At 39.9% G+C, this 25710-nt stretch overlaps 2 protein-coding genes across 2 annotated transcripts; one reads left to right on the top strand and one right to left on the bottom strand.

The window, feature by feature from the left end:
- The first annotated feature begins 5448 nt into the window (after positions 1-5448).
- Positions 5449-8718, top strand: LOC148999570 (putative disease resistance protein At1g50180). Its single transcript, XM_089139421.1, has one exon. It carries the CDS (start codon positions 5809-5811, stop codon positions 8716-8718), a length of 2910 nt encoding a protein of 969 aa, XP_088995547.1. The 5' UTR covers positions 5449-5808.
- A 150-nt stretch (positions 8719-8868) lies between these two features.
- CAX2 (cation exchanger 2) lies at positions 8869-25252 on the bottom strand. The gene is made up of 13 exons (XM_089139422.1): positions 25040-25252; positions 23045-23180; positions 22453-22710; positions 22301-22368; positions 22155-22183; positions 12991-13187; positions 12671-12883; positions 12432-12563; positions 12181-12297; positions 12045-12098; positions 10295-10411; positions 9421-9517; positions 8869-8968 (listed from the first exon to the last, which is right to left on the bottom strand). Exons 2-13 carry the CDS (start codon positions 23069-23071, stop codon positions 8937-8939), a joined length of 1341 nt encoding a protein of 446 aa, XP_088995548.1. The 5' UTR covers positions 23072-23180; positions 25040-25252; the 3' UTR covers positions 8869-8936.
- Positions 25253-25710: the final 458 nt, after the last annotated feature.

Consider the following 25710-nt stretch of genomic DNA (forward strand, 5'->3'; position numbering starts at 1 on the left):
TTGCCTTGGTAATCCGGAATTAAATGTAGATGTATTAACATGCCGATTGCCTTTTGGTAATTTGGAATTTTATATAAATGTATGATGTATTTTATACATGCTTCGATTGCCTTTTGGTAATCTGGATTTCTTCCAAACAATGTATTAGCATTATTTGTAGGTAACATAAAGTATATCCCAATATGAGAATTTCATGAGCTTGATTGTGAGTGACTGCCAAAGTGGCATTCATGGTTGGGTTTATGGAATGTCAGCCATATATAGTAATGGGATGTCTCTTGATGTTAATGCATTTTTATACGCCCAAAGGTGGTAATTATGTGATAGCATTAAGAGGGAGACATGTACAACATTTGGTTGGGAGTTGATTAATCTAAGAAGTTTATACACCCAAAGGTGGAAAATTTTGAAGGTTGGAATACCCATGGACGCGACGATAAGGGAGTATCACAACTATATGTCATGAATTCTGTCCAAAAGGTGTTTCATGATGATATATGTGTATTCTTTAAAGTGATGCACTTATAAGTTATATGTTACCCACATTGTGATAATAAAGCGATGTACTTATAAGTTTCATATTAAAGTGCTAATAAAGTGATGGAGTATTACAACTATAGCATGAATGCAGCAAAAGTGTTTTCATGATAATATATGTGTGCTCTTTCTAGTGATGTACTATAAGTTACATATTAAAGTGATAATAAAGTGATTGAGTATCACAACTGTATGTCATGAATTCTGCCAAAAAGTGTTTTCATGATAATATATGTGTGCTCTTTCTAGTGATGTACTTATAAGTTACATATTAAAGTGATAATAAAGTGATTGAGTATCACAACGATGTCATGAATTTCTCCCAAAGGTGTTTTCATAATGATATATGTGTGCTCTTTCTAGTGATGTACTAATAAGTTACATATTAAAGTACTAATAAAGTGAGGGAGTATCACAACTGTATGTCATGAATTTGTCCAAAGGTGTTTTCATGATGATATATGTGTGCTCTTCTGTTAGTCACATTTTCTGTCTATAACAATATGATTGTTATTGAGATTCTTAAAAAGTCAAACTTCAAGAAATTGTTGATGATGTGTTGTTAACCACACATTCTTTGTTACTGAGTAATCGATGGATATGACTCATAAGAGTATAGAAGACAAAAGTTGATTTTTGAGAGGTGAAAAGTAGTTATGTTCTTTTACCGCCCATTACAGAAGTCCATCAAGGAACACTTGATGAATTGTTTACCCACCGAATGCATCGTTTGGAAATTGTTGAATGCGTAGCGTAAAGATACTAAGTCTCATCTAGTGTTGAAATAAGTATATTTCGAAGAGTTTTTTATCATAAGGTGTGATGGTTTTGGAGGAGTTAGGGATTATTTCATCGGGATGATTATTTTTTAAGATAAAACTCAGATTCCTAATGTTTCTTTATTACCCTGCTATTATCCATCAATGCCCTTTGCATCCTCTACCGAGTTTGAAATTATAAAGATCAATACCTTTTTCGAGAAGAAACTTTGTTCTTATGAGCATCAATACTCATAAAAATGTTCAGGGTAAAGACTAAGAGTCCGGTCAGACTAACAATTTGGGACCTGTGAAAACTTCCTTATAAATAAAGATGATTGTTGTAAGTAGAAGTTGCATTGAGTATAAGGTCCGGTTAACTAAGTGCGAAAATGAAAGCTATGATTCCTGGTTTTGTTGAAGATTTGATTTTTCTTGTCCCATTAGTCATGGTGTCTAGATAGTGGTCCTTATTCCTCCACCTTGCGTATATTATTATTTCATCATATTGTTGATGACCACTCTTAATATGGTTTTTGTATTCAATTAAAGAATAATCTAAATCTCTAAGATCTTCAAGAATTTTTTAGATGAAGTTAAGAAATTGTTAGATCGATCGGGGAGGAGAGTATTATGGCCGATATGAGGATCGGAGACTAAGGGCCCATTGCAAATACTGGAAGATTCGGATATAGTTGGTGTACTATGTTTGATAGTCGAGCAAAATGTGTAACCGAAAGGCTTAATCACAATTTTGTGAACATAGTGAAAGATGGTATGAAAACTATTTTGTCGAATTATTTTTATAAGGGAAGCGATAAACTTATATCCTGATCATGTCCTTCAAATATGTTTTTTTTTACTCCCTTTTCCATTGCAAATTATTCATAAATCAAACTTAAACCATTTTAGCGTTTGAGTTGTTCTCAAATCTAAGGTTGAATAATCAAGTATGTAGAAGTTGGAACATAAAAGTTTTCATGTTAATTGTTTCTTACTCGGATCTGTTTTACCATCATTGTTAAGACAACGAATTGTGAATTCTTAAATAGTTTTTCTGGAGTTTGATATAGCCAAGAAATGTAGCTTGTTCCGACTATTTGATATAATGAACATGAATATAACATGGCATATGGTTGACCCAGACTAAAAAGTGAATAGATAGAGGGGCAACGAGAAAGATAAGGATGAGACAAAGAGGGGAAGGCGAAGTGCCCAAAGGCAAACCCAAAAGGGGGATAAGACTAATAAAACAGAAGAAAGAGTAAGGTTAAAACCAGAGGCAAGCTAAAGAGTTTACCATAAAGAGGAAGTAGACTAGTGAAACCACCACCCAAGGACTCTAGAGTTATACCAAATAGATGTGAAGATGCCTCTAATTGAAAACCTAATAAAGAAGTCCAGCAAGCCCGAGGAGCGGGAGACCCGAGGAGCGGGATGAAACATCGGGAGACCAAGAAGTCAATGGGAAGAAGCCCAACTATGGTGTTTAAAGATTAATAATATTGTGACCATCGAGTGAGAAACGTAGATCAAAAAAAGGCAAGGCGGGGGAGAAAACCAAAGGAAAAGCCACTAGAGGACGGGCCCCGCATAAAGACGAGCAAGAGAGAAAGAATAAAAGACCGGTAAGGCACTGTCTTGGGCATTGAGATCCATAGGGATGTTATGCAAGGATCCCAGAGGGCATATAAAATATTAAAGAAGTTCAAGATGCTAGATTGCATACGAGAATGGTTTGATTCTCAAGGGACATACACGAGCTAACGGTTGTCCATAAAGGATACCGAGAGAGAACAATTGAAGAAAGTACATCGAGATACGAAGAGGACAAGAGATAAGATAACACAAGCGCCGGACCATAGCAAAGGAAAAGACCGCTAATGTCCGAAAATAAGAAGTCACGAAGGCCGATGGCAGAGGGATAAAGTGAAAAGTGTAAAATAAGGTAAAATTACTTATTTCATCATAAAGGTTGAGTTTGCTACATGTATGGGGCGTATCAAATTGTTTGATAAAGAATCTCATCGAGATAATTGACAGTCTATAACAGCATAGATCCACCAGTTGTACATGATCACAATCAGGGGTTTATAACAACAAGAAATGTGTGATCATAGGGTCTAAATACATGATGGTGAGATTTGACCACTAAAGAAAAAGTTGTTTGGTTAAGGAACCCATTAGAAGGACAAGGGAAGACACCGGGACCGTGATAAAAGGGGGTAACAACAATAAGGGTATCACAAGGTCTAAACACATGGAAATTAAGAGACTATAAAGAAAATGTTAAAGAAGTGACACCACAGAGAGCAAGAAGAAATAGGAAGACCCAACAAGGGCCCCGCCCAGAGGAAGACAGGGAACAGGGAGGAGGAACCAGATGCGGGAGTGGGAGGAGAACTGCTCTAGTGTAAAAGGACTACGACTGTTCGGTATGCACCGATAATATTTGAATTCAATAAAGTCTGGTGACATATAATCTTCACAAATCATGTTGCATGTTATGAAAGTCTTAAAGTATGTGAACTAAGCAAAAGCTAAGGCACATGTATTAGCCTAAGGTGTGTCATGTAACACATAAAGTTAAAACTCGAGTTATAAAGATGACACAGTCGGGGAACCATAAGACAATAACAGGGCAGAGTCACGAGGAACCAAAGACAGCCGGGCAGAGTCACGGGGAGGAACCGAAAGAAGGGCAAAGTCAGGGGGGGAACCAAAAGAACTCCGGGCAGAGTCGGTCATGGGAACCATAAAGTGAGAGATTTGGATTGACAACGAGAATGACACATGAGGATTTCTATAAAGATAAGTTGCCACACTACCAATTGCATCTACAGAAAGTTAAGAGAGGACCAGGATGGTCCGGTGCATAAAAGATGGACAGCATGATCGGACAAGGCCATGGAAGGGATTGAGCCAGGATTATCCTCGACCAATATAAAGTGTGCACATAAAGGTCAAAAGTTCAAGTATTTTTCAAATGTTCTAAAACAAAGGAGATGGACGAGGCACAAAAAAGCCAAGTGGGAGAATGTTAGAATATTAATTGAATATCCACAAAGGGGGAGAGGAAGAGGCAGGCGAAGGGAAAACGACAGAACAAGGAGGCAGGTGGGCTAAAGGAACCGTAGATGAGGAGATCAAGGATGCAAAAAGGAGAGGCCCCCAAACCTAAAAACACAAACACCGCAGTCGAAAGGAAACCAAAGCGGGAAAGGGAGGAGCAGAGGAGAAGACCAACACAAGGAAAGAAAACCAAAGGCAGGGGAGACAAAAGAAGAAGGGGCTCCAAAGAACCAAGAAAGGAGACATATTGGTAATCAACTAAGGTGTTTTTAGTCGATATGCGATCTCGGATAGAAATATTCTTAACTAACGAGTGGAAGGACCAAAGGGGGGGGGGGGGGGGGGGGAGGGGGGGGGGGGGGGGGGGGGGTGGAGAAATAAAAAAAAAAGGAAAGAGGAGGAAAAAAAAAAAAAAAGGGGGGGGGGGGGGTGGGGGGGGGGGGGGAAGGAGGGGGGTCTTATAAAGGTAAAAAGGGGGAAAAAAAAAAGAAAGAAGGGGTGGAGGGGGGTGTGGGGGGGGGGGTGGGGGGGGGAAGGGAAAACCAAACAATTAATTTTATGAACCATGACTCCATAAATTTAAAATCTCTAGACTCAAATAACCAAACAGGCCCTAATAAAATCTAAGTACAGAGAGATTTTCGAATTTTCTTTATATCTTACTTTGTTGTAAAACTAGAGGGTTTTTTATACACATTGAGGTCCTTATCTAGGATAGTTCAAGACTTTGTTCGTATAGGTTGAATTGTTTGGCTACAAATCTGACGGTTCAGATTGAACTACTGAGTAGATATGATTATAATCTTACAACGGGTAGATTAAAACAACAAACCTATCTGTCCTCTCTCGTACATCGCACACACGCATTAGCATATCTTATTATTATAAATCAAAGTTAATAGATAAACTTCTCGGTTTCTCGATGTTGCACTAAATAAAGAACTCTTTCCTAAAAAGAGAATAAAGAAAAGACTAAACACTTTATAAATACACAAATATATATATATATATATCATTTTATTTAAATATATTAAAATAATATAATATAAATTTCTATATATATTTATTTCATTTTAACCTTTGCATCCAACGGTTGCCATCCTCTCTGTCCATGCGTTCTCCGTCCAACGGTTGGAAGGACCCGAGGTAAGACTTGGATGGAGAGGATCTGAATTCTAATTGATTGTGACACTTGTACGAAAATAGAATTTGCCAAGTATTTAACGTCCATTTTCTTTACCCCACGAAGAAAGTTAAAAAAAAAGGGTGTGTTCCACTAGCAAATTGATTCGCGGAGTGCCTCTTAAGCAATTTGTATTCCTTCCTTAGTTAGCTCATTGCTTCCAACCTTCAAACTTCTTGAGGGGTTAGAAGCAGGGAAGGAGTAACTAGTGAGGAGAAGCAAAGCAAAGCAAACGAAAAGAAGAAGAAGAAGAAGAAGATGGCAGAGATTGATGTAGTGTATATCCTTCAAAAGCTGGTTAACTTGCTTCGTGAAGAAGAACATATCTTCCGTGGCTTGAGAGATCATGTCAAAATCATTCTCAAACAAATGCAGAGGCTCATGATGTTCCTGAACGATGTTGTTGGCTCCAACAAGTCTGACATCAGAGTCAGGTTATGGCTGCAGGACGTCAGAAACGCTGCTCGCTGCATTGAAGACCTCCTTGAGACCTTCATCTCCCAAGTCTCATCAATGGCATCAAAGCCCCCACCCTCCTCCACCACTTCAACAACAAAAACATCAACTGCAACACCAGCCAATTTTACTGGGGACATGATTGCCAGGCTTCGAATTGGCATGACTGCATGTCGTCGGCTTCGAATGGAGATAGAACAAATCAAGCTTGAGATTGACCATATCGACCACAGGACGCGGAGAATCTATGGCATTAACGATATTGATTTGGGCTCCCTTACCTGGACGTCAAGGAGCTCCAGCATTAGGGATTGGAGATCATGGTATTCTTGTCCTCCTGTGGTGGGCTTCGACGAGGATGCAAGGAAGCTGATGGAGTTCTTGAATGACCCAGACCCACGCCTCCAAGTAATCTCAATAGTTGGCATGGCTGGTTCAGGTAAGACTGCTCTAGCGAATAAAGTTTACAATTCCACCAAGGGAACTCATCATCTTGTCCTTGATCCTGATTCTGTAAATTACAAGTTTCATTTCCAACGTCACCTCTGGATAAATGCATGCCAAGGTTGTGAACCATTAAAACTTTTGGAGGACATAGCAAGCGAAATGCTGGGGAAGAGACTATCCAAGAAGAGGAAGACGGCGAGTGTCGAGGATCTCGCCGGCGACATCTCCGAATGGCTGAGCAACAAGAGGTATCTCATGGTCATTGATGATGTTTGGGATGTTGCAGTGTGGGTGGCTGTGAGAGCAGTCTTACCACTAGATAGCATTAATGGCAGTAGGATCATAGTGACTACCCGTGATAAACAAGTGGCCTCTTTTCTCAACAATTGTAGCAGTTCTCACACACATCGTCAACACAAGCTACACCTCATGGATGAGAACAAGAGCTGGGAGCTGTTCTGTACCAGGGTCTTCTTGAGAAGCAAGGAACATGAATGCCCAACTGAGCTGAAGAGTTTGGGGAAACAGATTCTTCAGACCTGTGGTGGCCTTCCTCTTGCTATTGAAGAAATTGGGAATTTCTTAAGCAGAAGAAGGAAGATACAGAGCGTCTGGTCTGCTACAGTTGAGAGTATCCATTCACAGCCCTTCTCTCTTTTCAAGCAATGCTCTCAACAGCTAGCCTTGAGCTACCACAACTTGCCTTGCAACTTGAAATGGTGTTTCCTCTATTGCACAGTCTTCCCTCCAGAATTTGAAATTCATTCAGGGGAACTGATCCGAAAATGGGTTGCGGAAGGATTCGTGCATTCGAGACGGGGAACCTCGACCCCTGAGGAAATTGGGCAGGACTTCCTGGACATATTGATCAACAAGAACTTGATTCAAGCCACCAGAAAGGGACCCAATGGGAGGACCAAAAGATGCCATCTTCATCCATTGATGTGGAACGTAGCGATATCAGAAGCTCGGCAGGTAGATTTCGTCTCCCTTTACACAGAGAATGGTTTCGAATTCCCAATCAAATGCAGGAGACTCGCCATTCATTCTAGCAGCACTGGTCCTTATATCCCACTCGTAGTACACAGTGCTGCCCATCTCAGGACTCTGGTGTGCATCAACCTGGATAAAACAGGGTATCTGCTTCCAAGTAAACATCTTGAATTCATCTGTGGAGGACTCAAGTTGCTGCGGGTATTGGATCTCGAGTCTATACAGATGTCGGAGCTACTTGGTGACATAGGTACTTTGGTTCATCTGAGGTACTTAGGATTGAGACGTGCAGGACTGAGAAAGCTTCCATCGACCATATGTAGGCTTCACAACCTGCAAACCATGGATTTGAGGTATAATTCACTGGAAGGTCTCCCGGAGGGGATGGGGAAACTCAAAAGGTTAAGGAGTCTAGACATAAGGCATAACCTCATCACCTTCATACCCAATAGCATTTGCACCATTCAGGAACTGAGACATCTGAACATGGACGACAATGTGCAGAGCGGGCACTTGCAATTCCATGCCATGAGAAACCTAGAAAGCTTATCAGTCGTAAGGGTCGGCCCTTGGATTGAGAATGGCTTGCACAACTTGACGAATCTCAAAAAGCTGGGAATTTATGGGGGATTCCATGTCGATTTCGAACCCCAACTGTGGCATAGGATTCTTAACTTGGAGAACCTTTATTCACTAAAGCTGGAGGGTTTCGGATCAATTCCATTGCCAGAACTGTCAGCGACAAAACCACGAACATCACATGCGCATCTACGTAAGCTTCACTTGTCCGGAAGGCTACGGAAGCTGTCTGATCTGCATGTATTTTTGGCCACTGCGAACATCACTCAACTGTCACTGTCATGCTCCAAGCTGAAACAAGACCCCATGGCAGCGCTTGAGAAGATGCCAAAGTTGAAGGTCTTGAAACTGAGAATGCAAGCGTATGTGGGGAAGAGGATGGTTTGTTCTGAAGGTGGGTTTCCAAAGCTGGTTGATTTTGAGCTTAAACATTTAATTAGACTGCGAGATTGGAAGATTGAGAAAGGATCAATGCCGAGGCTTGAGACGTTGAGCATTGGGTGGTGCCTGAAACTGAAGATGATTCCTGAAGGATTGCAACACATTAGTAGTCTAAGAGAGTTGCAGGTGCTTTGGATGCTGCCAAGATTCCGAGAAAGACTAGAGAGGGATCAAGGAAAGGATTGGTTCAAGATTCGACATGTGAATACTGTGGTTATTGAAGGAACTTCGATCAGCCCTTCCCAAATTTAATAATTTCTGAGCCTTCCTACTTTATTTTCTCTGCTTAAAATCTGAATGTGTGTAGAGATTAGAACATGTAACTTGTTTCTCAGTTTATTTCCAATAATTTAGTAGTAACGTGAGGTCGTGAACCAAAGATTACATTTTAATAGACGTAGTAAATATACAATATACAAGATAAATGAACCAAAAACTTGAGAAGCACCTCTGGTGTCCTGTCCATGGCTCTACCTTTCAGTAACTTTGGGAATCTTATCGGCTGCCAGAAAGAAAAAAACAAAGAAAAATTAGTTGTTGCTAATGAAATTATGAACTGAAACACACCGCCCAATCTTTCAAGCAGATACAAAGGGAATCATTCAAATTTACAATCATCATATTGGAAACAGAAACATGGAAAAGCCAACATTTGAAGCAGAGAGGAGGAATGGGGAATGGGGGTTGTCAGAACTCTTGACCTGCTCATTACCAACTAAGCCAACCTAGCTGATGGTAGAAAAACAGAGGCTTCACTTAAAAGGGAAAAGAAAATTAAAATCTTCTTCCATCTGAAATCATTTGATTTTTTCAGAGAAACACAAGAAATCAAATCAACAATGAATTCTATCCCACTACTGCACAACAGTTCAGTACTCAGATGGCAACAAGAAATGCTCAGCAATCATAAAGTAAAATATCTTGAATTCATAGTAATCTTGAAAATGAACTCACCTACTGATCTAGGATCTACATGTACAAAGAAACTAGCTGCAACTATTACATAGCAAAGAATAAGCATTAATCCTTTAAAGTAGTTGGAAGTTCCCTCCTGCAAGAAAGTGAAGCAAATGGTACATGAGGCCCAGTGAACACCCTTACAGGTCAGGGAAGAAGAATAGGAGGGTTGGGGATTTAAAAAAGAAGAAGAAGAGAGAACACGACATTTCAGAGATCTGTATACCCAATCTGCAACTATACCAATATCCAACTTTCTACGACATTTCAGAGATCTGTATAAAAACTATACCAATATCCAACTTTCTACAAATTTGACCTTGCAAAATATCCTAAAAGTCTCACCGTAGCATCACCACTTGAGAATGATAAGCATGCATCAGAAGGCCACTACTGGCATTCTAATCATATTAAAGGGGGAGCTGTTCCTATTTCTCCCTCAGCTAGAATGTAATCAAAATAACATTATAGACATTTAAGTTCATTGACCGCTTTGTGTAGTATCTGCCATAGCATCCCTTTGTCTTCTTGTGTAGGAACAAGCAGAACATTGGTACTTTATTAGAAGAGAAGGGTGTTTCAGTTTTGTACTTGCATATTAATTCGGAGCATAAATAGAAGCTCTCAAATGCAGTTGGCAAGTATATAAAGATCGAGAAAGGAAAATGTGGGATCGCAAAAGAACATGAATACGAATGCTACTTAGTCATTATCAACAACATTCATGAAATGCTCTGAAAGGAGAAGGGAAGACCATACTCAAGCAGGACAGTAAACTTTTAACGTGTGGTCATTGACAGCTAGAAACGCTGTAACACTTTGACTACACTCAAGTAACATTTTAAATTATTTTTTATCAACAAAGACAAACCTGCAGCAGGAAGGCTACAACTAAGACCGTTATGAAAAGAGTGGCCGTCTCAAACAGTTGAAAGTTCAAATCCATTGGACGCCCCATGATCCATCCTACAACCACACAAAAGGGAATCTGCATAGATAATAACATCAATGTAAATTTCTTTTCTTTTTTAACATAATTTGACAAAAGGATCAAAATAATGAGTTTTAAAATGCAGATAACAACAAATACACAAAATTTACAAAAGAGAGAAAAATAAATAGTTTCTTAAATTTCATAGATGTATAATATATCCCAGTTTGGACTGCTGCTGCGTAGTGTCATGCATGCATTCCCACCGAAGGATGTATTCTGTACTATCTAAGTTGGGTTCCAAAAATACATCTTTATTGTAGTAGTGTTGGTTTCTGCAAAGCCAACTTACTCTGGATAAGATTTTCCAGGACATAGAAGATCAGCTTCGGAGTTTTTGATTGATTATGGGTCTCGAAGAATGAACCCCAAGCATAATGCCTGCCCCAGATTTTAGTTTAAAGCTTACTAAATAAGGGAAGGCACTTCAACAACCACAAACGCAATGCATTGATCATTCTGACTGTATGACATAGAAAAGCAACATCACCTTAGTTTTTCCTCTTATCTTTGGAAACCATCCACAAACCCTGAAACCAGACAGAACAACATCTTAGGATAGAATAACCCACACGGCCCTAGAAGAACTCGATCTAGGTGGCATCCCATTATGAACATTAGAAACCTTGAATTCTTCCTCCTTTCCCAAAACCCAAAAACCAAGCCCTGATTTTCTGTTACTTCACTTCCAAGTTCCAAGTTCCAACAATATTCCACTATCACTATCCTGTCTTCTCATCCTCCAAAGAACATCCTCAACTACTCAAGAATCAAGATGATGTCCAATAAACCCGATACTACAGTAAGTTTGATCAGTCCTAGCAATACTTGTTTGTCTCCTAATCATCTCAAACAAAAAACCCTAATATCTCACCCAATCTTGAAATTATCCTGTCCCCAAATTTATTGACACCAACCACTATCTAACTAATAACATCCCATGCATATCTTGTTACTATCTTCAGATCAACACCCAACCATCTCTGCCTGGGAGAGCGAAAATCAAGAAGTTTCTTAGACACCCCAAACCCCAAACCCCAAACCATCTCCACCCAGGAGAACCCAAATCAAGAAGTGGGAATTCTCAAAACCTTCACAGATCCATCCAACTATCTTGACCATTATTTCCCAAGTATCTTGGGAGAACCCTAATTTTACCATCAACCCAGTCTTGACAAACATTTGGACCTATATGTTCATTAAGAGTCCTGGTTAACTGGCTCCTAGCTGGCCAACAATAAGACCACATCACCTAACCCACTTGACAATACCCTACCATGACACCCTCACACCCCTAGGTTCTACCAAACCCTAATCCTATTTTGACCTGAAATTGTTTCTTGACCTAGCCAAACTTACCAGATCTGGGAGTGTTGGCTTCTAACTGTCTCCTACAAAACTATAACTCGTCATCCAGTTCAGTTCTTGGATAAACCTGGGTGTTGATTTGCCTATGGAAAACAAGAAAATCATTATTTCGTTCCTCTTTTTGAACCCTTAAAGCCATTCTACAGATTAAGTGTTTAAACGGGGTCATGGTTTCCTACTTATAACAGGATTTCATCTTTAGATTATTATCTCAAGCCAAGCAGACCTGTAAAATTCAACTTTCAACAAATATAGTACCTACCCCAAACATGGATATTTGTGTTGATGAACCTATTGCCACTCCCAAGGAAATGTCCTACAGAAAAAAAATAAAGAAATTATGAGAACCTTGATAGTAACAAGAAGAGTTCAAAGGTCTCATCCACTCAAGAACTTACAAGCTTGTCTTTCATAGCAAACATAATCGCACTTGCATGCTCTGCAGCATTCCCTACTATAGGAAGTACGATGACACAAAGAAATGCAACTGGAATTTTCCATGCAATAGATGCAGCCTGCAAAGCAACTCGAGGAAGATAGGGACATAATGGAAAATGAAAGCAGATTGCAATCCAAACAGTCATAATTGAAAGCCTCTATACTATCAAAGAGTATGAGGTTAGAATCTAAGGGGAACAAGGAATGTTACCTCTATACTATCAACAAGATACTCAGAAAGGATTGCAATCAAAACAGTCATAATTGAAAGCCATGCTATGGACTCCCACTTTGAGATCTCAGGGCCTTCATCGTCAGAGCTCCCCTCAGCTGGACTTCCTCCCTATGTTCACATCACATTTATGAAACCCAAGGATCCACCCATAGATGACATAAGCAAGTAACAATAGAGAACATGACATATTAATGCGGAACATTGAAGTGACTAACCTCATCAACTGGCACATATAGATTTTTATGACTCTTCAGCTGAAAAACAAGATAGGCAGCATACGCCACAAGCATAACACAGCTACTAAACCTTGAAAGGGCTAACTCTGACTTTCCAAACTGTATCTCGGTGTGCGTGTAGTGGAGGACAGCTGGAAACAATAGGCCCATAACTGCCATCAACAGCAACCCCGAGTTCACAACCGCAGCTGCCTGCTCATTATTATTAAATATTAAAAATTAAAGCTATAATCATAACATTTTCTCACAAGTCAAAACAGGAACACCCAAATAATACTAGGAAAATTTTGACACGTCACCTTGTTAAACACTTGTTCCTTCTTACAGAAAACGATTCCACCACTGAAGAATGCACAACCAAGTACCAGCAACATGTTTGACAAAATTGAACCTAGTAACGACTGTTGCACCACACGCATCATTCCATTTTTCAGTGCATAAATTGATATTATCAATTCAGTTGCATTTCCAAAAGTGGCATTTAAAAGTCCCCCAACTGCACATTCCAACGTAATAAATTAAACCACCTTAGGGATACCACAAATTGAAGACATTAGATAGGTGCAAGTAGAAGGAAAAGCATGTGAACATGCACCATTTCGAAACAATGGTGTAACACTATGTAAGTAGACAAGGAAAGATCATGCATATCCTTAAAAGTTTTCTGATACTGCGTGTCTGTTAAGTTTTCTGATAATGCATAATCCCTATTAAATTTTTTTTGTTAAATACTTCCCTGAGATGATTAACCATATTGAGCATGGCTCGTGTATTTCAGCTGTCTAAAACCAACCATGAGTGTAGAAATTCTTCCCTACACTAGAACTAGAATAGGAGTGCACTAGACCTATATGAAGTTCTAATATCAGTTGTGTTTGACCATTAATCCTAGTTGGGAACCATAATTCTATTTTTGTGTCCTAGTTTGAGCCTGACTTCTATGTTAGCCATTGTGGCTATAAATAAAAAAAATCGTAATTTCTCAGTTGAGCCCACAACTGAACGAGTGAGAGTTTTTTCAGCATTGCTGAATTCTGTGATGGCTATTTGGTTTTCCTTCCCCTCCTATTCAATTCTTCATATTCTAGCTCTCCCCTATTAAATTCTGTTGAACAAGATCTAGTTGCTGGAAATTCTCTGCAAGTCAAAGGTCATATTCTATCATTCAAGCTGGCTGCTGTTCAAGAAGATCTTCAACATAGTAAGTTTAATAGATCCCCAACATCAATTTTCTCGTAATGATCTGAATCATAAATCCTAGGTTTCTCCCTATCTTTGAACTTCATTCACAAACCCTAAAACGTGCACATGCCTATTGAGCCATCAGAAACACACCATAACTGGAAAGAATCACCCTCAGAGGAATACTATATCTGGCCCCTGTATAACCCACTATTGTTTATTCAGAAAATCCAGAAACAAAACCTAATTTCATGTTACTTCAATTCCAGCAATCTTCGACCATCAAAACATCACCAAGCCTTCACTGTTGAATTTCACTAAACTCCTTGGCGCAAGCCCATCATTAAACCCTAGGTCCTACGAAACTCAAAACCTAGTTTTGACCAAAAACTAACTCTGACCTTGCTGAATTCACCTTTATCTAGACTTTGGCTTCTAGTTGGTTTCTACCAGTCTGAAAATACATTATTGGCAAATCTATTTTTGTAAGTTCTAGAGGTACGTTTGTGGTTGAACAAGGTAGACCCATGGATCTCTACAACCTCTGCAATGCCTACATTGCATTATTCGACACCATTCATAGTCATGTGTGCATGTGTTATCTAACGCAGACTTTGCTTCTTTGTACATACTTGTGATTAAACACCTCTATTTGACAAATAAAGCTTAGCAACTACTCATTCAACCATTGCAAACCAAGGGTACTTCCTATGGTTAAGAAAACAAAGCAGCTTTATAACTTTAGACAAAAACACATAAATTATCAATTCCCTTCTCATATCACCTTTTTCTTTTTACTTTCCTTGAATTTCTTGACTTTGCAATAGACCTGAATTTCAAGATCAGATCTACACCAATCTAACCGATAGATCTATCCCACACTTCAGGTACGTCATCCCCCCAACCCTAACATTTTGGAACTCAGTGAAATGATCATCCAATTACAATATATAAATATTTTCTTCAATTTTCGTACTCCCTAAAATCCCCAAAACAAGAACCCTTATATCTTATAGTTTTACCATCCAAAACCCAACCAAAATTAGGGAATCATATATCTATATTATCACCTACATTCCCTCCAAATTTCTACCCATTCCATTCTATCACCTAAAGATCCCAGTTTTCCATCCCAAGGAATTATCCCATATCTCCTACTGGATGGGCTAAATATCCTTGAGTTGGTTCTCTTAAAGATCTTGGAAGAATGGGTCCTCATTCAATTGAGGCAGCATTAGGTCAGGTAGATGGATCCACATAAAGGAAAAATTAATATAAATAGAAATGACAGAACACAACACAATATCATCCCACCAAAACAGGATCTCCTATATGGATCCTTACCCTCCAACAAACTCTATCTGGGATCATACTTGAGATAAGGTCTAAACTATGCATGTCTTTCCTCGCCACTTCTCCCAGGATCATTTTACGCCTGCCCCTAGCTCCAGCATTCAATCTGTGAATCAAATCACTCTTCCATAGTCCACACTGGCATGTCTCAAGGCCGTTCAATGCAACTCCAAATCAGCTGTGTATGATCATTCCTAATTTAATCCTTCATGGTTACCTTTCCTAGACTTTATCTAGGTGATGCTTCTTAATTACCCAGCATTCAGCCACATACACATTATACCCAATCTTATGACTGTTTTATAGAATTACCACATGACAAGATACTCTAGACACACCTCTCCATTTCATGCATCCCAATTTAGTTTAGGTTAATCTCTCCATGACTCCAACTTAACGTTAACCAATTTATTTGTCTTATCCACCTAAACTACATGAAAAACACAAACATGTAAGGTCTTAAAGTTACACCTTGATGTGACCACATTGTAGTTAAAGAATTTCCTACCTTGACTTCCCATAGTTCTCACACTAGTCAACACGCTTTCATAGATATGCTATGCTATCATACATAGCTTTTATTCTTTTCACGTACTTACTTGACACCTTTCTCTTCTCTAATACATGCCAGATTGCCTCTTATAGGCTTCTTCTTGGGCAATAGAGACCATATGAAGATCATTTTGCAAACTCAAAATCTTTTCATAAGCCTCACTCAGTAAATAAATAGCTTTCTCTATGGATCTAGTTGGCATAAAACCAAAATTGGTTATCCAAGATGATACTTTCCCTTTCAAGTAGACTTCAGTAACCCTCTCAAAAAATTTCAGAGTATAATTCATTAGCTTTATCCCTTCATAATTTATGCAGCTATGAATGTCATATTAATTTTATTATTATTATAATAATTTTAAAAAAAATTCAGAACCGCAGGCCTCCTTTGCCATTTATCTAGCATTTTGCTTTTGTGCATAATCTTGTCAAATAGTTTGGTTAACCAAGATAAACAACATAACCCTAAGCTCTTCCAACTATGTGTGTGGTGGTTTGTCTATAGGCAGATGAATACCATGATGAGATTCTCCTCAAAAGATGAAGGTTAGTCTAAATATTTCAAGCAGTGCCCTGACTGCATCCCATGTTATATAAAAATGGCAGACTGCTGTTTGTATCTATTACATGCTTTCAACTCTGATGCTTCTTTTGTTTTTAAGGTCTGCAGATAAGAATTATTCCAGGAAGATATGTTTAGTTCCCACACAAAGAAATGATCCTTGAAAAGACACAAAACTGAGTAGCAACACCAGCTATAATTAGCAGGGCACCCAAAGAGCATCTGGGAGGAGAACCGTAGGAACAAAAAAAAATTGAAGAGGTACTTCGCCAGGAAAAGAGCAAAAGAATTCCAGTATGTTTCTGTAAGATGTTGATTATTTTTTTTTTTGGATAAATGAATAATTAAATAAGTAAGGAAGAAACAACAAATAGCCTCTATAGGGGAGACTGGAAAGAGGAAGTGAGACCCCAGGATACAACAATAAGCCTGTTCCTTGGGGTGTCATCAATCGGGGGATGGGGGATAGAAGAAACTCTAACAGAAACATGAAAATAGATGGCTTTCCAAATCATGTCAATAGAACAGGATTTGGAGGTCCATCTTCTAAGATTGCGCTCTCACCAAAGGTGATGAATAGAAGCATTGAAGACTAGCTTACCGATCCAGTCATATAGATGGAAGACCCTGAGTAGCTGAAAGGGCAAAGGAAAAAAAGGTGGTCGATGTCTTCATGGTCTCACCAACAAAGGGTACAATTTGGGTTAGTAGGGATGTGATTGCTAATGAGGAAGGCTTGGGTGGGGAGGGCAAGCATGAGGGCTCTTCATAGTGTAAGTGAATGGCGGGGAATATGACCTTTGAACCAGACCAATGGGGGCCAAGGGGGGAAGGGGAAGGGTGCAGAGGAGGTTCCAGGCTAAGGAAGTGGTGAATTTTTTAGAAGACGAAGGGAGACAAACTGTGATATCATGAGGTGACTTTGATAGAGATGGGAGTGAATTCTAGACTTGTGTAAAATAGGGGAGAGGGAGAGGGGTCCAAGAGCCATCGGAAATGAAGTGGGAAAGGGGGGTGGATTTCGGGATGCGGGAGCTATAAACAGTGCGGGGGCCAAGGAGAGTAACCAAAATGCCCATCGGATGCCATGGGTCAAGCCAAAAGGAGTTGCAAAGCTAGTGGAAATGCGGGTAGAGATTGCCGTGAGTGCACGTGGCCTAAGAAGGAGAAGTTTTCTCCAAACACAGGAAGGGTTGGAGGGAACGGGGAGGGTTCAGAAAGAGTCAGAAAGGAGGAGGTGAGAGTGAACTCAGTTGACCCAGATGAAATCATGTTTGGAAACAATTTTCCAGATGAGCTTGAGCAGACAAGCCAGATTGAAATCCAAGATGAGGCGAGTTTCCAGATGTCCTTTGGATTTTTGGCGGCATATAGCCGGCCAACTGATGGGGTGAAGGAAGCAGGAGGCTTCTTGACCCTTCCAAAGGAAAGCATAGAAAAGAGATTCCATAGCATTAATGGTAGATTTGGGAAGGGAGAAGATACTACACCAATAAAGATAAGACGAATGGAGGACAAACTTGATGAGCACAACTTGGCTAGCAAAAGAGAGAAGCTTGCCTTTCCAAAGTTGAAGCTTCTTTCAAATGTGGTCAAGCATGGGAGAACAATGGTGACAAGTGAGCCTACTAGGGATAAGGGGAAGACCCAGGTATGACAATAGGAAAGAACCAGGCTTAAACCCTGTGAGTTGGAGGAGAGAGGAGTGCAAGGGGTCAGGGATGCCACAGAGGAAGATGGTTGATTTATCAAGGTTAACTTTGAGACTGGAGAGGGTCTCAAAATTAAAGAGAGTTGAGATGATGGAGGAAATGGATTGATGATCGGCTTTGGAGAAGATCATAAGATCATCGGCAAGGTGGGAGAGATTGAGAGATTTGCATTTGGGAATGGGGGAGATAAGATGTTGATCAGTGCTCGATTGGAGGATACGAGAGAAGACCTCTAAAGCTAGAGAGAAAAGGTAAAGGGAGAGAGGACAACCTTGACGGATACCAACTTTAGAAGGAAAGTAACTAACCGGGGTGCCATTAGTGATAATGGAGAAGAGGGGGTAAAGATACAGATCTCAATCTAGTAAATGAAGGAGGGCGGAAATCTCATGAGGGAGAGAACATCACTAATAAAATCCCAGCGGATAGGTAAGGGTGTCAATATTTCTTGTTACTTGTGCCTTTTCTTTTCTTAAGGATCGTGGAAGCCATGTTTCATGCATATAATATTCCAAGATATTAGCAAGGAACCACAAGGAATTGCAACAACATCAACATCCCCAATGGAAAAATGTAGAAACGAAGCTGATCTAAATACCTGAAGGATGACTCCCAGTGTCTCCCATTCCCCTTCTCACCTCCCCTCCACCACCTCTGAGAACCTTACTGCCTCTGGTAACCCCATTATCCCCTCATCTTCCACACCTTCACCGCCACTGCCACAACCTTGGAAATTGCTTTTCTCCAAATCCTCTCCTCCCTCAACCTCATCCAATTGCTCCCTATCCTTCATTCCTCCATTGCTCTCAACCCCCTACCCCCTTGTTCACTGCCCCTCCTCTGCAGCTAAACCCGGCTCCCTCCCTTGGAAGTTGGCTATTATCGGCCAATTTCTTGGCCCTTGTCCCCCCATTAATGTTATCAAAGCTTCCCTCTCTAAGCAATGGTACGCTCAAGGCTCTTTTAAAATTTTTGCCATAGATTCTGGTATCTTTTTGTTTAAGCTTCCCTCTCCCTCCTGCAAAGCCAAAGCTCTTGAAGGCTCTCCCTAGTTTGTTGGTAAGGCCCCTGTCTTCACCAAGTCTTAGGAGCCTTCAATGCCTTTTTGCCGGGATTCATTTAGCTCCCTTCCCTTGTAGATTAATCTCCCTGGACTCCCTCTTGAATTCTGGAGTCTTGACTGCCTTAGCCGTATTGGCTCAGCCCTTGGTCGCCCCCTCCGTGCTGACCCTAAGACGCTCAATCTGCAACGGCTTTCTTATGCCTGAATTTGTGTGGATGTTTCTACTGACAAACCCCTACCCCCTTGTATCTCTATTGAAGATGATTTTGGCCTCCACTACGACTGGATCCCTAATAGATGCTCTGTCTGTGCTTCATTTGGTCACGACGATGTGCTCTGCCCTGCCGCCTCGAACTTTCCGGCAAACTCCTGCCCGAAGGTCGATGCCTGAAGACCTTGTGCCCTCTGTTCGACTGGGTTCTTCACTTGCTTGTGTGCCGCCAACGAATGATGAAAATATGCCGCCTTTTGCAAATTCTTCTGCTTCCTCTCATCTAATCATAGATAGACTTGAGAAATGCTCCATTGATGTTGTAGCTTTAGCCACCACAACTATCAGTGTTCAAGACCTAGCAAGCTCTGTTGCAGTCTTTGCCCTAGTTGAAGTCGCATCCGTCGCTACTGCAAATCACCCTTTTCCCTCAACTGGTTGTCTAGAATTTGCTTATGCTCCAATAAAAAATTCCTCCATCGATGAGCCCTCTGAATCTCTAACCCCTTCTCCCTTTCCTTTAGCTTTCCAAATCATCGTTGGCATCATTCAAACTGCTCCATCTTTTGCCTTGCCTGAATCATTCAGGGAAAAGCCTGCTCAAACAGTAACATCAGTGAATCCCTCTGTGAATCTCTGCCATCTCACGACTGCCAATGACTCTGCTAACCCTGCCGCAACCTGGGAACTAGCTTCTTCCACTGACACCGAAAGCTCTTCTCCCAACCTCCTTGGGTCGTCGCTTTACTCCCCTGATCCTCAACCTATGACTTTCCTCATCCATGAAAACTTAGCAGCTGAAACCCCTGACCCCTCTTCTCCGCCTCTGCTTCTTTCCATTTTGGTTAACAACCATCTAGAAGACGCGTTCACTAACAACCCAAATACCCCCCCTCTCCTCCCATGATCAGGCTAACTTAACCATTCTACCCTTCCCTAAGCCTTCCTTTTTGGGCCCCTTAACCCATCGGCCTAAGCCTTCCTTCAATCCCAGCTCTGTTTTAAATTTGCCTGTGTTCCTTATTGGGCCTCGTGGCCCATGGGCCTAATCCACCCAATCCAAGCTCCGCTCAGAACTTGCCCATCTCTCCTATTCAAAACTTCTCAGCCCAATCCCCAAATTTTGCTTGCACTACCAACCCTCGGGCCTATGGCTCGATCCCTACCGATCTCGAATCGGATCCTACTCTCTCCCCATTTGCATGTCCTTCACCGCGTTGAGTGTTGAAGAAGCAATCGCCCTGCTAAAGAGCACAACCCTTTTGGAGATGACTTCTTGGTGGATCTTAAGTCCTCTAAGAAAAAGAAGAATAAGAAGAAATATGCAAATTAGTCTCTCTAGCCTTGTTCGGCCCATTTTCTTTGGGCTCTGCCCTTGTTGCATTGTCAATGCTTTTTAACCATTGCTCTATGTCTGCTAAGTTGTAAGTGCATTGTTGTTTTTAATATATTTATTTATTCACCAAAAAAAAAATCCCAACGGATAGAATCAAAGGCTTTATGGAGATTAACCTTCATGAGAGCAGCAAGAGAGTGGGAAGATCTATCGAAGTCTTGGACTATTTCAACACAAAGGAGGATGTTATCAGCTATGCTTCTATCAGAGATAAAGGCAGATTGGTTGGAACTAAGTAGGAGGGGCATAACCTTCTTTAACCTACTCGCAAGAACCTTGGAAATGAATTTGTAGATGAGATTACAGAGAGAGATAGGCCAAAAATCCGAGAGCGAAAAAGCACCCGGCTTTTTGGGGATAAGACAAAGGAAAGTTTGATTGATGAAGGAGAGTTGGGAAGGCTTGAGGAAAAAGCTTCGGATGGCTTTCACCAGATCATCCTCAATAAGATCCCAAGAAGAAAGAAAGAATCTCATAATGAATCCGTCAAGCCTAGGGGCACAATTAGATTTATGGGAGTGGATAGCAAGAAGAATTTCCTCAGAGGAAGGATAGCACAGAGGGAGGGAATAGAGGAGGGGTAGAGAAATTTATTGATGAGATTAGAGGGGAGAGGGGGAGGGGAGGGGAGAAAAGGAGGGAAGAGGAGGTTGGAGAAGAAGGAGACAACTTCTGCTTTGATGCTAGGGGAATCGGAAATCCAGGAACCATTGCTAGATAGGAGGATGGGAATGGAATTGAGATTAAGGTGAGCTTTGAGGGACCTATGAAAATACGCCGTATTGGAGTCCCGAGCTCAAGCCATTTTATCCGAGTTTTTTGGCGGAGAAAGCTTTCTTCTTGGGAGAAAGGTACCTAAAGGTATTATAGAATGATGCAGAACACAAGGCACTAAGTTCAGGTGAGTAGACTAACAAACATACCTAATACAACCGGAATAATCTATCTACGAGAAACCTTATAAAGAATCTAGATACACAGATAACAACTTCATTTTTTTCTTCCTAAAGGACTTAAATCTCTTTTTGACAGAATTAATATTTCTCATGCAGTTCGTCCTATTTATTTGCTCCCTTTGCTGTGGCATTCTTCATCCTCAATAAATCTTTTGGGATGAAGTTGACTGATTAGGAAAAAGTAGCATCCTTTCCGAAAACACACATGCACGGTGATGCACCTTTGCATAAAGTTCAAAAAAAGTACAACAAAATAAATCAAGAAAACAGAGATGAAGAAGAAGATACAGAAAAAAATGCATATGCCATCATGCCTCTTCTAAGATGTACACAGAAATGCATGCACAATGATTATCAGTTTCACTAGGAAGTTACATATATATATTGAGAGAGAGAGAGAGAGAGAGAGAGAGAGAGAGAGTATGCTGTTAAGTGGAATAGTTCATCCTTGAAATTCACACCAATAGAAAGCTTACCAGTAGGTCCGGTGAAAAATGCTAGCTGCCTGCATCAGAGAAATCAGGCTTTTAGGAACTTGTCCCTAATCAGGTTATATTATAGAAAAATTCCATGCCAAAGAAATCTACACTAGATTTTAATAGGGAATGATGTGAATCCTTACTCTGTAGCATAACCCAAACGTTCAGCCAAAGGCATAATACCCAGTAAGCTTAGCAAGAAAACCAAACCCTACATAGATTTGAAGAGATATATCTAAGCAAATAATACGTAGGAAACCTACTAAGAACACCAAAATAGTGAGGTGCAACTCACATGTTGATGAGTCAAACTATGAACAATAACTGCAGCAGGGCCAAAAGGCATGAGTAAATTAAGTTTGGGTGTCAATACTACAATCTTTAGGCTTCTGAACACTGTTTCCGTTATAGACCTACTATGAACTTGCTGACTTCCTGAATATGATACATGCTGAGTTGCACCCAAAGAAAGGGTCCTTTTTGCTGGTGAAGCCGGGCTAGAAAGGCTTTCATCCTCAAACTCAAGTACTGCTCTTTCATCTAGTGGTTCCATCTGTTCAATAAACATCCTTACTTTAGAAACCATCACGAGAAAAAACAGAGTTCAAAATGCTTGTGAAGAAAAGGAAAAGGGGGAGGGGAAAGAAATTGAGGGCAATTGTTTACAACCTATAACTTATGTGTTTCAGTAACTATACCACAATTTACAAATTTGCAACTCGTTTGTTGGTTCAGTACCCTTTTTCTTAAATTTGCATAAAGAAGCAGTAAAGGGAAAAAAGTGGAGTATCCTAATGGAGTGCTGTGGCAATTAAAAGCTACTAGAAAAGACAAGTACCAAGCTAGCAAAAAGAGAAAGAGAAGAAGACTATAAGATGAAAGTGGACCTTTCTTGTCTTTGCCTTGTTATGCATCTGCTACACAAGTTCAACGAGCAACCCATCACCAACCACAAGCATCAGTAAAAGGAAACCCAGCATCAAAGGGAGGACTGCAACAGAGTGGGTTATATCTAGCAAGTACCTATGACATTCAAAAGTGAGAAAGAAGAATCAAATTAACAAACAAGTTCTACAACATAAAAAACTCAACTGGGTTTAAAATACAGATGTACGTTTAGCCCTGATGATCCAAATTCACCCCAACTCGACTTGAGCTCAAACAGGGCCTGAGCTGGGTTTTTCAATCGCCGGGTTTTTCAATCTCAAGGCCAGTCTAGGGTTGGGCTGTATTTGATAAAAGTATGATATGTTGTACATCATTCTCAATACTTCCCCTTGACAGTTATTCCACCATTTTCATTTCTTCATTTGGTTTTTCTGTTCTGCATGAATCATTTCCCATTGAATAATAATGTTTGCATTTAATGTTAAAATATTTAACAAAAGACACCACCTGTGTAAACCTACAGTAAATCCTAGCATAGGGGTGAGAGGGAGGAAAGAAGCAAAGATAGCGAAGTTCATTTTATTCCTAGTTTAATCAAGGTTAATCAAGGCCAACCACGTGCAGCCCGGTTCCATTAGGGTCAACTGGCACCAAACTGGCCTGGGATTCAACCTTGGTCAGGGTAAGGGTAGGCCTGCTGCCCAAGCCGAGCTAAAGGGAGCCAACATTGGGGTAGGGTTCTCAAAAATCTGGGCTCAACCCAGCCACGCTTCACTATTAGTTAAGAGCTAGGATTTTCACCTTCCCTAAGAACTTTTACTTCTGTAAGTACTACAAAATCATATTCACTAGTTTACCATTGATTTGTATCTGCAAACTAAAAACCAAAATAGGGGCCTTTTTTCTGGGTTGAGTTGGGGTGTGTTTACTAAAATAAGGTTCAAAACAATGAAAACTAAAAATATCACCACTCCCCTCCCCTCCCCTCTTCCCCTAACATACATGGAAAAATTAATGAAGTAATTATTTTAAGGGGAAAAAACTACTTAAAACTTCAAATGACAGTTCTCCAGCAATGTCCAAATTATGTTGTGCCAGGATATTGTCAACAAAGTTCTCATAAAAATGACGCCTAGTTCACTCCAGAGAGAAGCCTATTACTGTCTTGATCTCACACATATCATATTAAAAGTTTAAAAAAAATAAAATCAAAATCAAAAAATCAAAAAAATCAAAAAATCAAAAAATCAAAAGATACTGCATAACAAACGTGAAACATTAGAAGAGTTAATTACTGATCCATTTCTAAAACTAATAATGAAACAAAAGTGTGGTCAATCAAGACTAGGCTTTGACTATGAAAAAAGATTACAAGAAATTTCAGAGGAATTAATCCAATCAAAGACAAACTGCAACTATATAACAGTACGTAGGTTAACAATCTAAGGTAACTTATGGAGTTATTTACAAATGAAGCAATAAAATATATTCATCAAAATATATTTTTAAAAGAAAGAATAACCCATTGTGAAGAGAAAAAATTGAAACCGAAGATATATAGCCAGAATTCAAGAACATATATGACAGGAAAGAAAGAAGATACAAAAGATGAATTAGGCAATCTAGGATAATTTTAATTATCTCCATCTCCAAATTCATAAAAGCCTCGAGATATCAGGATATGTGAAAAATTTCATACACATCGGAAGGATAGGGCAAAAGCATTGGAAGAACATGAATAATGAAACTGTTAAAACAATGAAATGTCTGTGAGTACGAAAAAAATGTCAGCAATAATGATACCAAAATAAGGCATTTAATGCAAGATCATTGCCTGAACTAGGAATGAGAAGCAGATCCCTGTTGCATTGAAATGCATTGAGAAACAACGATTTGGACCGAGTTAATTCAATTGCACACGACAAAAACAACCACCATGAGAGAAAACCTTGTAAAGGATAAGATATCAAGGAAGTGAAAGAGCAAGAATGAACCTTTTATTAGATAAGAAGATAGATTGTTCGGAGGAAGAAGACATGAAAATCCTGCAACAATAAAGCGATGCTGGTCTCCTAAAATTTGTCTCCGCGTTGTTCGTTTACGACACATATAGCTTTGTGTTTGTTTTCTACCATTCATTTCACGGTTGCAGAGTAAGGATGTGGCAGTTGCAGTTAGGTTTTATTGCCATTTATTTATGGCGCTTTATGGAATTATTTATGACAAATTGTTAGGGCAATTTAAAACTCGCCTCATAACGCCACACACTGTCCGCCGTGGCCCTACAATTCTTCCCGTCTTGACAACATTTAATAAGAGAGAAAAGACAGGGCAGTGTTTCAGAAAAGGAAGATTGGTCGAATTGAATCAGGCTCAGTTATCGATGTCAATGGTGCGGTTTGGGGTGATTTCGATTGGGTGCAACGGTTTCAGACTCAAAAATACTCAACATAAACATTGCCTGTTATCAAAACAACGGTTTTGAGCCGATTTTAGTTTGGTGAGGTTTGTGTTTGGACTAACTAACTGTTTAGACTAACGGTTTATATTGGGTTGACTAATAGTTTAGACTAATAATTTATGTTATGCAATAAAAAATAATAAAAAGAAATAATCAGTATTATGTAATAAAAGCCAAGATTTTATGGAAAACAAAATTGTTATA

This window comes from Hakea prostrata, chromosome 11, assembly GCF_041222555.1.
Source record: "Hakea prostrata isolate BN-2017 chromosome 11, UWA_Hpros_2, whole genome shotgun sequence".
In the NCBI taxonomy this organism is placed as follows: Eukaryota; Viridiplantae; Streptophyta; class Magnoliopsida; order Proteales; family Proteaceae; genus Hakea; species Hakea prostrata.